Source organism: Durio zibethinus, chromosome 22, assembly GCF_047325235.1.
Source record: "Durio zibethinus cultivar Kanyao isolate XHJ-2024 chromosome 22, ASM4732523v1, whole genome shotgun sequence".
Lineage (NCBI taxonomy): Eukaryota > Viridiplantae > Streptophyta > Magnoliopsida > Malvales > Malvaceae > Durio > Durio zibethinus.
Genome location: NC_143183.1, coordinates 5672464 through 5684722, shown reverse-complemented (window position 1 = coordinate 5684722; position 12259 = coordinate 5672464). Strand labels below are relative to the sequence as shown.

The following is a 12259-nucleotide window of genomic DNA, read 5'->3' as shown; positions in this document are numbered from 1 at the left end:
GGATTATAAAATCTATTTTTTTCACTAATTATAACTTGGCACAACGGATGTTTTTCCGAGAAGTTTATAGCTTTTTATACAAATATATATAAAATTTTAAAATTTTTAAAATTCTCTTTGAAAAAAAATCTAATCATACTGCTTTACTAGAATAAAAATTAAAAATAAAAAACAAACAAAATTTTTAAAAAATAAACTAAAATAACAATCACATTAAAAAATAAAACAAACAAACAAACAAACCTCGTATCAAAAAATAACAATACTATTATGAAACCTAAAAAATAAAAATTAAGTGTGAAATATCATCAAACCAAAGCTAAAAAAGCTAGGTTTTAACATGCGAAAGTGACAATTTACCTTGCCAAGATCAGCCAGTTCTCCCATCTAAACAAAAATTTGGACATTCCTATTACTTTCTTGCGACTTTGTAAAGAAAAAAAAAAAAAGACCATCATCCTACCATTGCAATATTCTATTTATGAATTAATTGGAAATAAATTCATTGGCCAATATTCAAAACAAAAAAAGGGAAAAATAAAGAAAATAATGAAAATAATAGTTATAAAAATAAAAATAACGGTTTTCCTATTTTTCCTTTGGAGGGGGGCGGCGTTTGCGTTGGAAGGTCGATGCTCTTCGGTGATCTAAGAATCTATCTAATTGACCCATTGCTAATGGATGAAACTTCGCAAACCCCGGCGGATGTGGTCCAAGGAATATCTTTGTAGCAGGCCACGAGATTTGCGTCGCTGTGAAGATCCACTTGTAGAATCTCCCAAACCTTCTTCTTCGGGTTTAAGATATCATCAGGCTCACCTGTCAAAACAGGAAAGGTAACTCGTTCTCCGACCCTGGCAGACTTTGGTGGTTCAACCAATTCCACCTGAGAGCGCAACAAAATTAACAGCACCAACATGAAAGGTATTTTTAGAACCATCCTATAAGCGCAACCAAATTCTTATTTTGTTTGACAGGAAGCTTCTGTCTTTTTTTTTTTTTTTTTGGTGCTTGAAATTATAACTTGATCACTGGTACTAAAAATTCAACACTTTATCAATAAACCACATAAATGTTGACTCCATACAAGCCTACAATGGTCTATAATGCAACTGTTGAATCACCCGCTCACTTTACTCAACAGCACAAAATTCTACATCTGGCTTAAATAATGCATAGGTTGATGCCAATAATGAAAGCTATTTGCTTACCTTCGTGTGATCACTGTTCGAAGCAGCAAGAACCATTGCATGTGATTTTATACCTCGCATGGTTGCTGGCTTCAAATTACAAAGAACACAAACCAGCCGATCCTGCCCGGTAATACATCTAGAGAAGAGATTAGGAGTAGAAAAACCTTCACTATTGATATCTAAAAGTTGTACAATACCAAGCATGAAGCACCCCATCTCCCCCGAAAAAGATATACCAATATCTCGAATAATTTACGAGGCAGAAAGCAAATACCTGCATCTCTGCCAGAGGAATATATTTGACAAGTCCACTAACAACTGTTCGAGGCTGGGCTTCACCCACATCAATCTCTTCAACGTACAATGAATTAGTATCAGGCTGCCTCTGAGCTTTTATAATTTTGCCAACCTGGATATCAAGTCTTGTAATGGAAATTTCTGGTTCAGTAGTAGGCTTTGCTTTAGAGTCAGCTGCAGATTTTGTTGGCTCTTGTTTCTTGCCATCTGTCATAAAAAACAGCTTATAGGCAAGCACATATTTAAAACCTCCACATAACAGGTATAAACATATCTAACAACGAAGAACAGAGAATTGTTTGCCATTGCTTTCAGAACAGATTTTAACTTAGATAAAATCTTGAAATGAACTTCTAGAGACAAAATGCTAAAGCTCCAAAAAGAGTTCCCAAAAGAGCAGCAGTAATAAGCTGATGTATAGAGTTAATGAAAATTTCGAATGTAGGAATCACCCTTAGTTATTTCAGGCAATTTCAATCTAACTATGTTCACTTTCCTTCTGTGAAAACCAAAAATGCTCACTTTTTTAGTTTTTCTCAACCTATATTAATTTTTATTTTTTTTTAACTTTTTGGCATTATAAACTTTAAAATTTAAATATCAATATTATGAAAAATATTTAAACTAACACCATCAAATACACTAAAGTTAAAACATAACAACCTCAAACGGGATTATATATGAAAAGGAAATAAGGACCCTAGATCCTTGACAAGTTGCAGACATAACAAACTCAAGGATCTCATTGACCCTTAGCAGTTAGGTGCCTGACCAGGGGGAGATAGTCTATTTTTGAAGACTGATATTGCCCAAACATTTATAGATAATGTTTACGGAATAAGAGTTTAGAGTTTGATCTATTTGAATTAGGATGAGAGGAAAAGATCTAGTTAAGAATTTTGAAAAAAAAAAAAAGAGGGAAGGATTAATAGAGATGAAAAAGAAATTATAGTGAAAAAATAAGAGGAAAAAGAGAGGCAAAGAGAAAGACCCATAAAAAATAAAAAAAATAAAAAAAAGAAGAGGCAAAAACTTTTTAGAGCCCAAGAGAGGAGTGGATCTATATATTTTCATTTTTTTTTTCAAGTAAAGAAAAAAATTTTAAATGAAAGTTAACCATAAAGTAAACACATCCCTTGCATAGATTCTCTCAATCAATTATTTATAAAAGTTAGAGAAAAAAAAGAAAAAAACTAAGGCTATACAATACGAGTAATGAGTCAACAAACAGAGAGTTGACACAGAAAACCATAGAATGATCTATGCAAACAGTAGCGCAGCTAGAATTATTTTTCAATGAGGTCAAAAAGCTATTACACTTCTTCAAATACATTTTCGTTGTTTATTTGTCTTTTTTAAATCTTTTCAAAATTTTTTCATTTTTCAAACACTTTTTTTTAATCACGTAATACATCTTCCTTTTTATACTTCATATTAATTTTTTAAAATTATTATTTACTTTTTATATTAAAAATTATGAAACACCATCAATTTTGTTAAAATGTTATAATATACACAATTTTTTTTATTTCTATGAAAATAAAAAGGGAACATACAAAAAGGGATTATAGGAATATTATCTTTTAAAATATTAAAAATATATGAAATTAAAGTTTTCATCTATAATTTTTAAATAATAACAATGTTATTACCAAAAATAATTAAAAAAAAAGAAGAAGAAGATAGTTTTCTTATATATTAACAGTAGAGTTTTTAAATTTTATAATGGATCTTAAAGAATTAAAGCATATCCATTAAATATATTTAAAAATTACAAATTAATTCATTATAAAATGAACGTATAGCAGCTATCTTATCTTACTTGTAAAGTTTAAAAACTCCATCACAAATATAAAATATAATAATCCAAAAAATATTCAAATGTAAAAATATTCTTTCACAATTGTCATAATAAGATTCAATATTTAAAAAATTGTTATATAAGTGCTTCATCATTAATATACCAAACATTTTTTCAATATATATAATCAAACAATTATTTATCATGCTATCTTCTATTGGTTTAAGTGTTAAATTTTTCACGGTTTTCATTGCTGAAAAATTCTTTGCATGCTTACCATCATAATTGGCAAAATAAAAAGCCCAGTTTTATTATTAAAAAATTAGTGGATAAATAATAATATTTTTCTTATCTTCAATTGTTTTGACTAGTTATTTTGAAACAAAAATTAAATAACTCTATATTTCATTAATTATATGACCTCATATTCTGTTACTATATTTTACTATAACATATATTAATCTTCAAATTTTCCTTTTAGTGGGGCGAACTTATCTTTAAATTTTTTTTTTGGTGGAGTTAGTTTACAATTGGTAATATATTAATACATATATTATAAAAATTTTTCAAATTTCAGTAGAATCAACGGACCCCACCATCCACCATGTGGCGCCACTGTATCCAGACGTCCTCAAACATTGCTAAATGGTAAATCATTGAAAGAAGGAATTCGAAGGATGACGTAAACAGAGGAAAAATATTCAACCTGAAATTTTTGTTTTTTTCAGCTGCTCAGCAGTCTGCGCAGCATCAGCCTCTGCCCTAGCATGCCTATCAGCTTGACTGCCAGCATATTGCTGCCACAGTTCTTCAACTCTTTCAGTTTTCTGTCATTAATTAATTTTTACAGTATAAGTATGACCAAAAAGAAAAAGAAGTACCATGCTAATCCTTCAACCCCAAGCCACAATAATAATAATAATAAATAAATAAAATGAAGGAGAAGATGGCATATTGGCATATGGCGTAGAATAGGTACTGATACCAGTGCCTCAAACAAAGGTTTTGGATCTCCAATTTTATGCCCAGCAGGTATTATCTGCCAGTCTTCTAGCCTTATCAGCGTCTCCTTTCTCATCACAAAGCGAAATTTGTCCTTGAGTAGGCAAATTAAGCTGCTTAAATACCTTCAGTGCACAAAAAAATGGAACTGGTAGCATGAGAAATCAAGTTAAACAGCTAGCATTATATGTAACAAGATTATTTCCAATCACACCAGTAGAAAATATGTGCACCTATTAGATTACCTCACAGAAAAAGATGGAATAAAAGGTTCCAACAGACATGCAAGAATATGCACTAGCCCCATTGCAGTTCTCATAATAATTGAACAAGAAGGTTGGTCTTCTTTGTAAAGCTTCCAAAATTGGCTTTCCTGAATGGAAGTTAGTGCCATTAGCTAGACCAAATAACATATCTATAACAGAGTAACTCAACACATTAATTTCTAGAACTAGAAGTTTCTCCAACTGACTTGCAGATATGCATTTCCTTCACTTGAGAGGCTCATTGCAGTTCTTAATCCTTGTTTTAGTTTCACCTGCACCAAGTCCAAACATTTGTAAAAGCAGTTATGACAATATGAGGAAGAAATGGGTGACAGGGCTCTAGTAATACGTGAAAATGCTTTCAAAGTTTAACACCAGTCACCTTCTCCATGGCTTCTATATATTGCTCCACATGTTTACCGAGTTTCTCACTCAAAGCCTTCATCAAGGGATGTGACTCAGCATTGGGAGCATCAGGAACAAGGGAACCATATCCTTGACCTGTAGCCAGCAAGCGTTAGTTGAATCCACTTGGCATATAATCAATTATGTGAAGCAGACAAAAACAGGTGGCAAAATATGTATCCATTTCTGAAAATGAATGACAAAGGAAGCGAAATGTTGCAGTTACTCAATGAAGCACCAAGGATATTGACCAATTCTCAACCATACAGACTATTCCAAAAGCAACTTCTAGTTATTTCACCACCAATGATACGTAAAGCAAACTTAGGGGATATATTTTACCTACTCCGTTAACAATCATCACTTGAACCAAAGCAAAAGCAGAATTATAAAGACAAATCCTATCAATTATGAACTAAACCTCCAGATCTTATCACACAACATAATTCTTTCCTCAACAACTTGAATATATCAACAAAGTTTTAATTCTCAGGGCAAGACCAATACCAACTTCTTAAAAACAAAAGGATTCAAGTCAACCAGCTGACTAACCTGGGGGTTTTGCAATAAAACTCAAAACTCGGTTGATGAAGTTGCCGAAATTACTAAGCAACTCATTGTTCAGCTTTGCTTGCAAGTCATCCCATGTAAACAAGGTGTCAGAAACCTAGTTTTTCCAAATCAATAAAATCACAGAATGCGGTAAGGATAATCCAAGACCAAACAGAACAGTCATAAATGATGTTAAGTGAACAGGTATATCTCAAGTCTATTTGTTAACAAGTAATATCTCCAAACTTCTACGGGTATTTTTGTATCCTTTACATCATTGCCAAAAACTCCGATGCCTTTACTCTTGGAGAACTTCCCTACAGAAAGCAAGCAAATAAACATTAAGCATATCAGGCTGTTAAAATAGAAAATTCATGTTTGCACTTGTCTAGCATCCACTACTCTCAACTCAAATCAACTCAGTTGCCCACTGTGTATGGGCCAAATCAATCAAATGGTTACTAACCAGCTTCATAATTTAAATACTCTGTAACGGTGATGCTCTTCATCAAAGTCCAATTTTGACCGGTCCCAAGAAGAGTTGATGGAAACATCACCTGAAAATATAAATATATTTCATTTAAAACTTAAAGAATGCAGAAAACATCTCCATAAGTCAAAAAAATTAACACATTTAAACTATGTTTCTTTCACTTCTTTCTACAGAAAGATGATGCACTTATGGGGAGTGTACCACACAGTACCACTGTATAGAGAATGGAAAACAAAGTAAGCTATAATTGATTGAATGAAACACAGGAATAGGAAATATTAGATAGATGGACTAAACAATTCCACATCATGATACCATAATAAGCAATTCCTCCAAGAATATTTCTCCTACAGCTCTCAATAAATTGTTACAGAACAACTGACATGAATAATATCTGTAACCAACATGATGTTGCTGCAACATTGCAGTTTGAGACCTTCGGCAACTTTTTGTATTTCAAGAAAAAAGTAGCAGGACAATTACAAAGTAAATTTAAAATTGCATAATGCTAGCTTTAACATGTATAAAGTTAACTTTTACATATATCAAGTACTTTCTGATGTAAATCAAGAAAATGACTGAAAAAAAAGATGCTTGGAGACGATACTTTTAAATTTATGATGTTAACTTTTACATACAAGCAGGTTGTGGTTGTATAACCCTAAATGTAATGTGTTTATGACAAGCATCTACTATTTCACTCTTGTACATACACATAAATTTCATGTCTAAAATTCAACCTACAGAAATTTAGTGACAAAACTCAATTCTATTGAATTAAAGAATAGGTATATGCATGATGTTTCTATAAAAAAGAAATAACTTGATCTTGAATAGAGTGGTTGGAAAAATCTTCAAATGGCATCTTTGCACCATAGAGAAGTTTTCTTTGTAGCATTAGAGCTTCATCATGAAAAATAGATGGTTTGAAAGCAGATCTTCAAACAAATGCTTGAAGGCTTGTGATAGTAAAAGCTTGTGGCTATTTTTGTTGTTTATTATTGTATATGATATAAAGTAATCTTAAGTTGATTATTAGCAGGTATACTTCTGCCTTTTTTCTTAATCACCACTACTTTACATATGTGAAACTTAAAATCATCATATCATATCATACATGTAAACCTATAGTCTTAAGTGCATTTTGTCATTTTCGTAATTTACATCACAACTTACTTATATATGAAAATTGTCTAAATTTATATGTATTTTGTCCTTTTCCTTACATCACAAGTTATATTATGCATGTAAAAGTTAACATTACACGTGTAAAAAACCCATGCATTTCAATTCCTTATGATTTTTCATCATAAAGAACATCTAAAAAGCCTAACAGGAGTTGGAAAAATTGCATATATTGACATTATATAGTCAAAGAAGGTCAGTGAGATGGATGAAGATCAGTATAGACAGAAAAGACTAAACTCAAAGAGAGTTTTAAATTGATTGAAGAACCAAAATACCAAAAAAAAAAAAAAACAGAAAAAGGAGAATAACTGCCCTATCTTATCTAGTAGTAGTCCCCCACTGCCAAGGGGACACTTGTCAATCTCACATGAGACAGTGATATGACTTTGGACCCCATGACACCACAAGAATAAGGGCACCTCCTATGACAAGTGCAATCTCTTTAAGACACCTAAACGTCCTATCCATAAAATTGGTCACCACTATTTAGTATTCAATGTCTTACCAACTTAATCATCAGAGAGGTATCGCCAAATTTAGGTAACAACACCAATCATTAAGTTTAAAGTAGGTGTGTGAGCGTGAGTGTCTGTGTGTGTGTGTTTTATGCGGAGTAAAAAATTTACCTCACTTTTATAGTTTTTATTATCAAACAAAATATCTTCATGATTTATTTTTAACAAGATACTATCTATACAACCTACAGAGTGAATATGAAACACAACCAAAACCCAAAGCAACTTGAAACCCAAAGTGATCAAACCAAAATGCCTTAACGACTGAAACAACTAAAAGCAACTTGATCAACCCAAAACCTACAACCTGAAATTGGGTGACCCTAAACCTGTACAGATACAATACAATCTTGCCTAATTGCCAATAAAATGAGCTAAACTTAGAAAAGTTTGATTGCCGCTCAATGCATCTAAATGGATTGAACTGCAAGCAAAATTCACTATAAAATTTCCCTAGATAAGTGTTACACCATTCCATTTCTTTCATTTTGAACCAAAAGTCTTGACAATGAGGATGGAAACATAAAGCAAATAAGCAATCATTAGTGATCTTTCACTATTACTGTCTGCAAGCAAAATTCACTATAAAATATCCCTTGAAAAGTGTTACAATGTTCCATTTCTTTCATTTTGAACCAAAAGTATTAACAATAAGGATGGAGACCTAAAGCAATCATTAGTAATCTCTCACTAACACTGTGTAGCTTCCTTCTTCGATAGACAATGGAAGAGAGAAACACCGTCAAAGAGATCTACCATAACCATCTATACTTCCATGCTTAAGCCTAAAAGTAGAAGACTACAAAGTGTTGCACTAAGATCATGCCTTGAACTCAACACTTTTGGGAAAAACTTTATATGTGCACTGCAGTATCAAAGTAATTGGCTGTGCCTTATACATAATAAAATTCCTCAATGCAATCCAAATGGTGCTCTAAAAACTATTCATTAAGATGTAGTAGCATCAAGAGGTAAGGCAAAAGAGAGCAAAAACAAAGCGCCAAGGAAAATTTGCAACATAAAAGAACCTTCTAGATGATAATTGTGAAGAAATGTTGATCAATCTCAATTTCGGGCCAAAACTAACCAAGTTGAGTCATGGGAAAATGGTTAAAAACATCAACACAACATGCACCAAGCATGGTCTTAATTTTCAAAAATGGCATCCAAAACACTACAATAAATAATTCATTTAAAAACAGCAAAATAACCTCACAAGTAAGATGAATTAAGGGCTTAAAATGAAGAATAAGTAAATTGTGCACACTCCAATCCAGATTCCACTTTAGTAATAAATCATCTTGAACTACTATTATAATTAACTTTCCATGCAACAACATTTAAAAAGTTTCACGAATACTAGCAGAAAAACGAAAATGAAACATAAATGAATGTTGCATGAATTCATCTAAGAATTAAAGGAGAAAAGATATCCATTTATCAGCAACAATGAGGATGGATCACAAAACTACAGCTGAAATGCAATGACATAGCACCCTATCTTTGTCATTCAAAATAGTCAAGGCAATTTCAAACATGATACTTACAGTATGGAATGGTACATTATCTTTTCCCATGAACTGAAAAAGCTCCACGTTTTCAGGATTTTTCCCCCATTTCTCCTAATCAGGAGTGTAGCATGAAGTAATTGAGACATATCCAATAGGTGCATCAAACCAGACATAGAAAACCTATCACCACAAGATTTGAATGTAGACTGAAAATAAATAAGCTCCAAACTTATTGTTAATAACAAAACAGACTAATAAGTACCATCATTTATTGAAACTTTATCTTACCTTGTCCTTAAAATTCTCATGTGGTACAGGAACCCCCCACTTCAAATCTCTAGTAATACACCGTGCTTTAAGTCCTTCAGTGAGCCATGCCTGTGTTGTATTAATAGCATTTTGGCTCCAAGAACCAGCAACTTACATTTTGTTAATGTACTCAACTAATTGATCCTTTAGCAAAGGAAGCTCGAGAAATAAGTGCCGTGTGTCACGAATTCATGGAGTGTTTTGGCAGGCCTGTAATGAAAGTTCATATTGATACCTTATCAGTTGCAATAATTTTCATTTCATCACAGTTTTCTATCAAACTTCATCCTTAAAGGAAAAAAAAAAAAAAAGAAGATATGATATAGTAGTACTTAAAAATTGATATTTCATTTACTAGTCTCATCAAACAACAATCAACTTCAGCCGCAGGTTACATGCACATCTCCAAAAATAATATCTTCCATAATTCGAAAAGCAGTACTCACTTCAATGCCTTGGGCAAAAACATAAATTATTGATTAAAAAATGCAAATTTAGTTATCAATCTAACTGTACCTTACACCTAGGGTCTTTTAGTTCAGTAGGATTCAAAAGCTTCCCGCACTTTTCACATTGATCTCCACGAGCAGAATCATAGTTACACCCTCCATCTGGACAGGTGCCCTCCACAAGCCAATCAGCCAAGAACCATTGGCATGTGTCGCAGAAAAGCTTGATGCCAAGAGGAATTCAAGTCAAAACAACAAGCTAAAACAGAATATTTAGCACAGTATTGAGCGTTGGCTCCAATTGTTGAAACTTTTTCAATTTGGTTCCCCCCCCCCCAACAACAAAGAAAAACAAAGATATTTCAGAAACAAAATAGGGTTTTCAAATAAATAAAATTTCACTTTCTACATATAGTTAAAATTCTTATTTTACTTCAATGTGCATTTATCATGTTTGGTCCAGTTGTTTGTCCTTTGATCATTTCTACCTAAAACAGATTTCGCATTTTGTTATGCTTGTTTTCATTGGCAGAATCACTAATAAGGCTAGTAACTAAGAAACCGCCAAGAAAACGAAATCTAGGGCTCTATTTGATTTTTTTCCTTTGCTACTAATTCCTTGCTTCTAGAAGGAATAAAAATGAAAAAAAAAAAAAAAGTCTGCAAACAATATTTTCAAGAACTAAAACGAAAACTTTCATTTTTATAAGAAGATACATGATTGTACTTTACATAAGCATTTATGTTAGAATTTATATTACATTTTAACAATCGGTCCATATTCAATCAATTATGATTTGTATTCCATATTTGCTTCTCCTTTATACAATTATAAAGTCAGCTTGTGAAGAACGGCCAAAAAAAGTATAAAGAAAAACAACAACCAAGTAATCAAACGAAGTCTTTTGGGAAATACAACTTGCATACCTGTTCCATAGGTTTCTCCCAGAGCTAATTGTTTTCCCATAGCTTCTTGAAAATTGCTTGGCAAACTTCAGTTTGTTCCAGCGTCGATGTCCTTCCAAACTTGTCAAAACCTATATCAAACCAATCATAAACTTCCTTATGAAGTGCATGATACCTAAAAAAACAAATAAATTCAAAAACTTAAAACAAACAACCAACAAAGCACATTTTAACCAGAAATTCTAAAAAAAAAAAAAAAAAGGTTTAAAAAATTACTTGTCACAAATTTCTTGAGTACAGTTCTCTTCCATGGCTTTAGTCTCCGTCGTCGTTCCTTACTCATCGGTTCCGCAAATGTATATTGCATTATACCCTCGCAACCGGCAACAGCAAGCAAAAACGTCCGTGCTTAAGACACCTTTACCAAACAATAACTAAAACTTCAAAATCAATGCAAACGCGAAAAAAATAATTGAAATCTAGAAATTAAGATGACGATAACAATAACATACAGCCGATGGTGTTGCCGAGATGCGGTACGTTGTTGACGTAAGGCAACGCACTGGTGATGAGAACGTTGCGTTTCCCTGGGACTCGTAGCTTCGGAATCGTCTGATTTAAGTCTCCCATTGGCTTTGATTGGTTTTGTTTCTACCGCCGGCGCACCTGGAATTGAAGTCCAAGCTTTTTTTCTGCTTCGTGTTTTGCGTTTAGCTTTCATCGTTTTGCGACTCGAAATGTTTCACAAAGGAAAGTACTAAGTACGGAAGCAGACGTAGGCGCCGGGGGATGCAATTAAGCGGTGACAGGGGGTTAGAATCGGGTGCTTCAGGTGCCCGCAATGAAAGACCAAAAATTGACCAGGTGAGTGTCATGTTACATGTGGCGAGAGACGATTGGATGTGAGGGAATTTGCTTTTCCCCAAAAGATTCTGACGTCTGATTCAAAATTTATTATTATTTATTAACAAGATTCTATACCAAAATAAAAAAGTTAAAAGAAAATTCTTTTTCATTATTTAAGAGGTAATAAAAAAATTTATTACTTTATCTAAAAGTCAATAAATATTTTCACTTAAATCCATGTTAAAATTTAATAATTTTAAATTAAATACAAAATCAATTTGAATAAATATCAACCATACATTTAAATTAAAATGAAATATTGATTTTTAAATAAAATAATAAAAACTTCCATTATTTTTAAATAACAAAAAGGATTTTTTCAATAAAAATTAACATACAAAAATTAATTAAGAGAAATAAGTGAATTTAACCAATTTTTTTGTCTTTCACAAAAAAAATTAATTTTTTTTAAAAACGACAACGTGTAAAGTTTAATTTATTAAATGTGCGTTATATATGTAACTTT

The 12259-nt window shown here is 32.2% G+C and overlaps 1 protein-coding gene, 1 long non-coding RNA gene and 1 pseudogene across 5 annotated transcripts; 1 reads left to right on the top strand and 2 right to left on the bottom strand.

Moving 5' to 3' along the window:
- Nucleotides 1–460: 460 nt before the first annotated feature.
- LOC149512509 (methionine--tRNA ligase, cytoplasmic-like) lies at nucleotides 461–4116 on the bottom strand. 3 transcript variants are annotated; one of them, XM_089751608.1, is made up of 4 exons: nucleotides 3998–4116; nucleotides 1468–1713; nucleotides 1212–1313; nucleotides 461–886 (listed from the first exon to the last, which is right to left on the bottom strand). In XM_089751608.1, the coding sequence occupies exons 2-4, from the start codon at nucleotides 1702–1704 to the stop codon at nucleotides 656–658; spliced, it is 570 nt and encodes a 189-aa protein (XP_089607734.1). In that variant the 5' UTR covers nucleotides 1705–1713; nucleotides 3998–4116; the 3' UTR covers nucleotides 461–655. The 3 variants fall into 3 exon arrangements, with proteins under 3 accessions (XP_089607734.1, XP_089607733.1, XP_089607735.1); XM_089751607.1 differs by having other exon boundaries at nucleotides 1468–1697; nucleotides 3998–4112; XM_089751609.1 differs by lacking the exon at nucleotides 3998–4116 and having other exon boundaries at nucleotides 1212–1329; nucleotides 1468–1672.
- Nucleotides 785–4420, top strand: LOC149512508 (uncharacterized). The gene is made up of 2 exons (XR_016331972.1): nucleotides 785–924; nucleotides 3869–4420. It is a non-coding gene; the product is annotated as an uncharacterized LOC149512508 (long non-coding RNA).
- LOC111307849 (methionine--tRNA ligase, cytoplasmic-like) lies at nucleotides 3948–11683 on the bottom strand (annotated as a pseudogene). Its single transcript, XR_016331970.1, has 14 exons — nucleotides 11400–11683; nucleotides 11164–11305; nucleotides 10909–11062; nucleotides 10049–10204; nucleotides 9512–9742; nucleotides 9260–9403; nucleotides 5983–6073; nucleotides 5729–5833; nucleotides 5517–5633; nucleotides 4942–5060; nucleotides 4766–4831; nucleotides 4539–4666; nucleotides 4277–4418; nucleotides 3948–4118 (listed from the first exon to the last, which is right to left on the bottom strand). The product of XR_016331970.1 is annotated as a methionine--tRNA ligase, cytoplasmic-like (transcript).
- Between the last annotated feature and the right edge of the window lie 576 nt (nucleotides 11684–12259).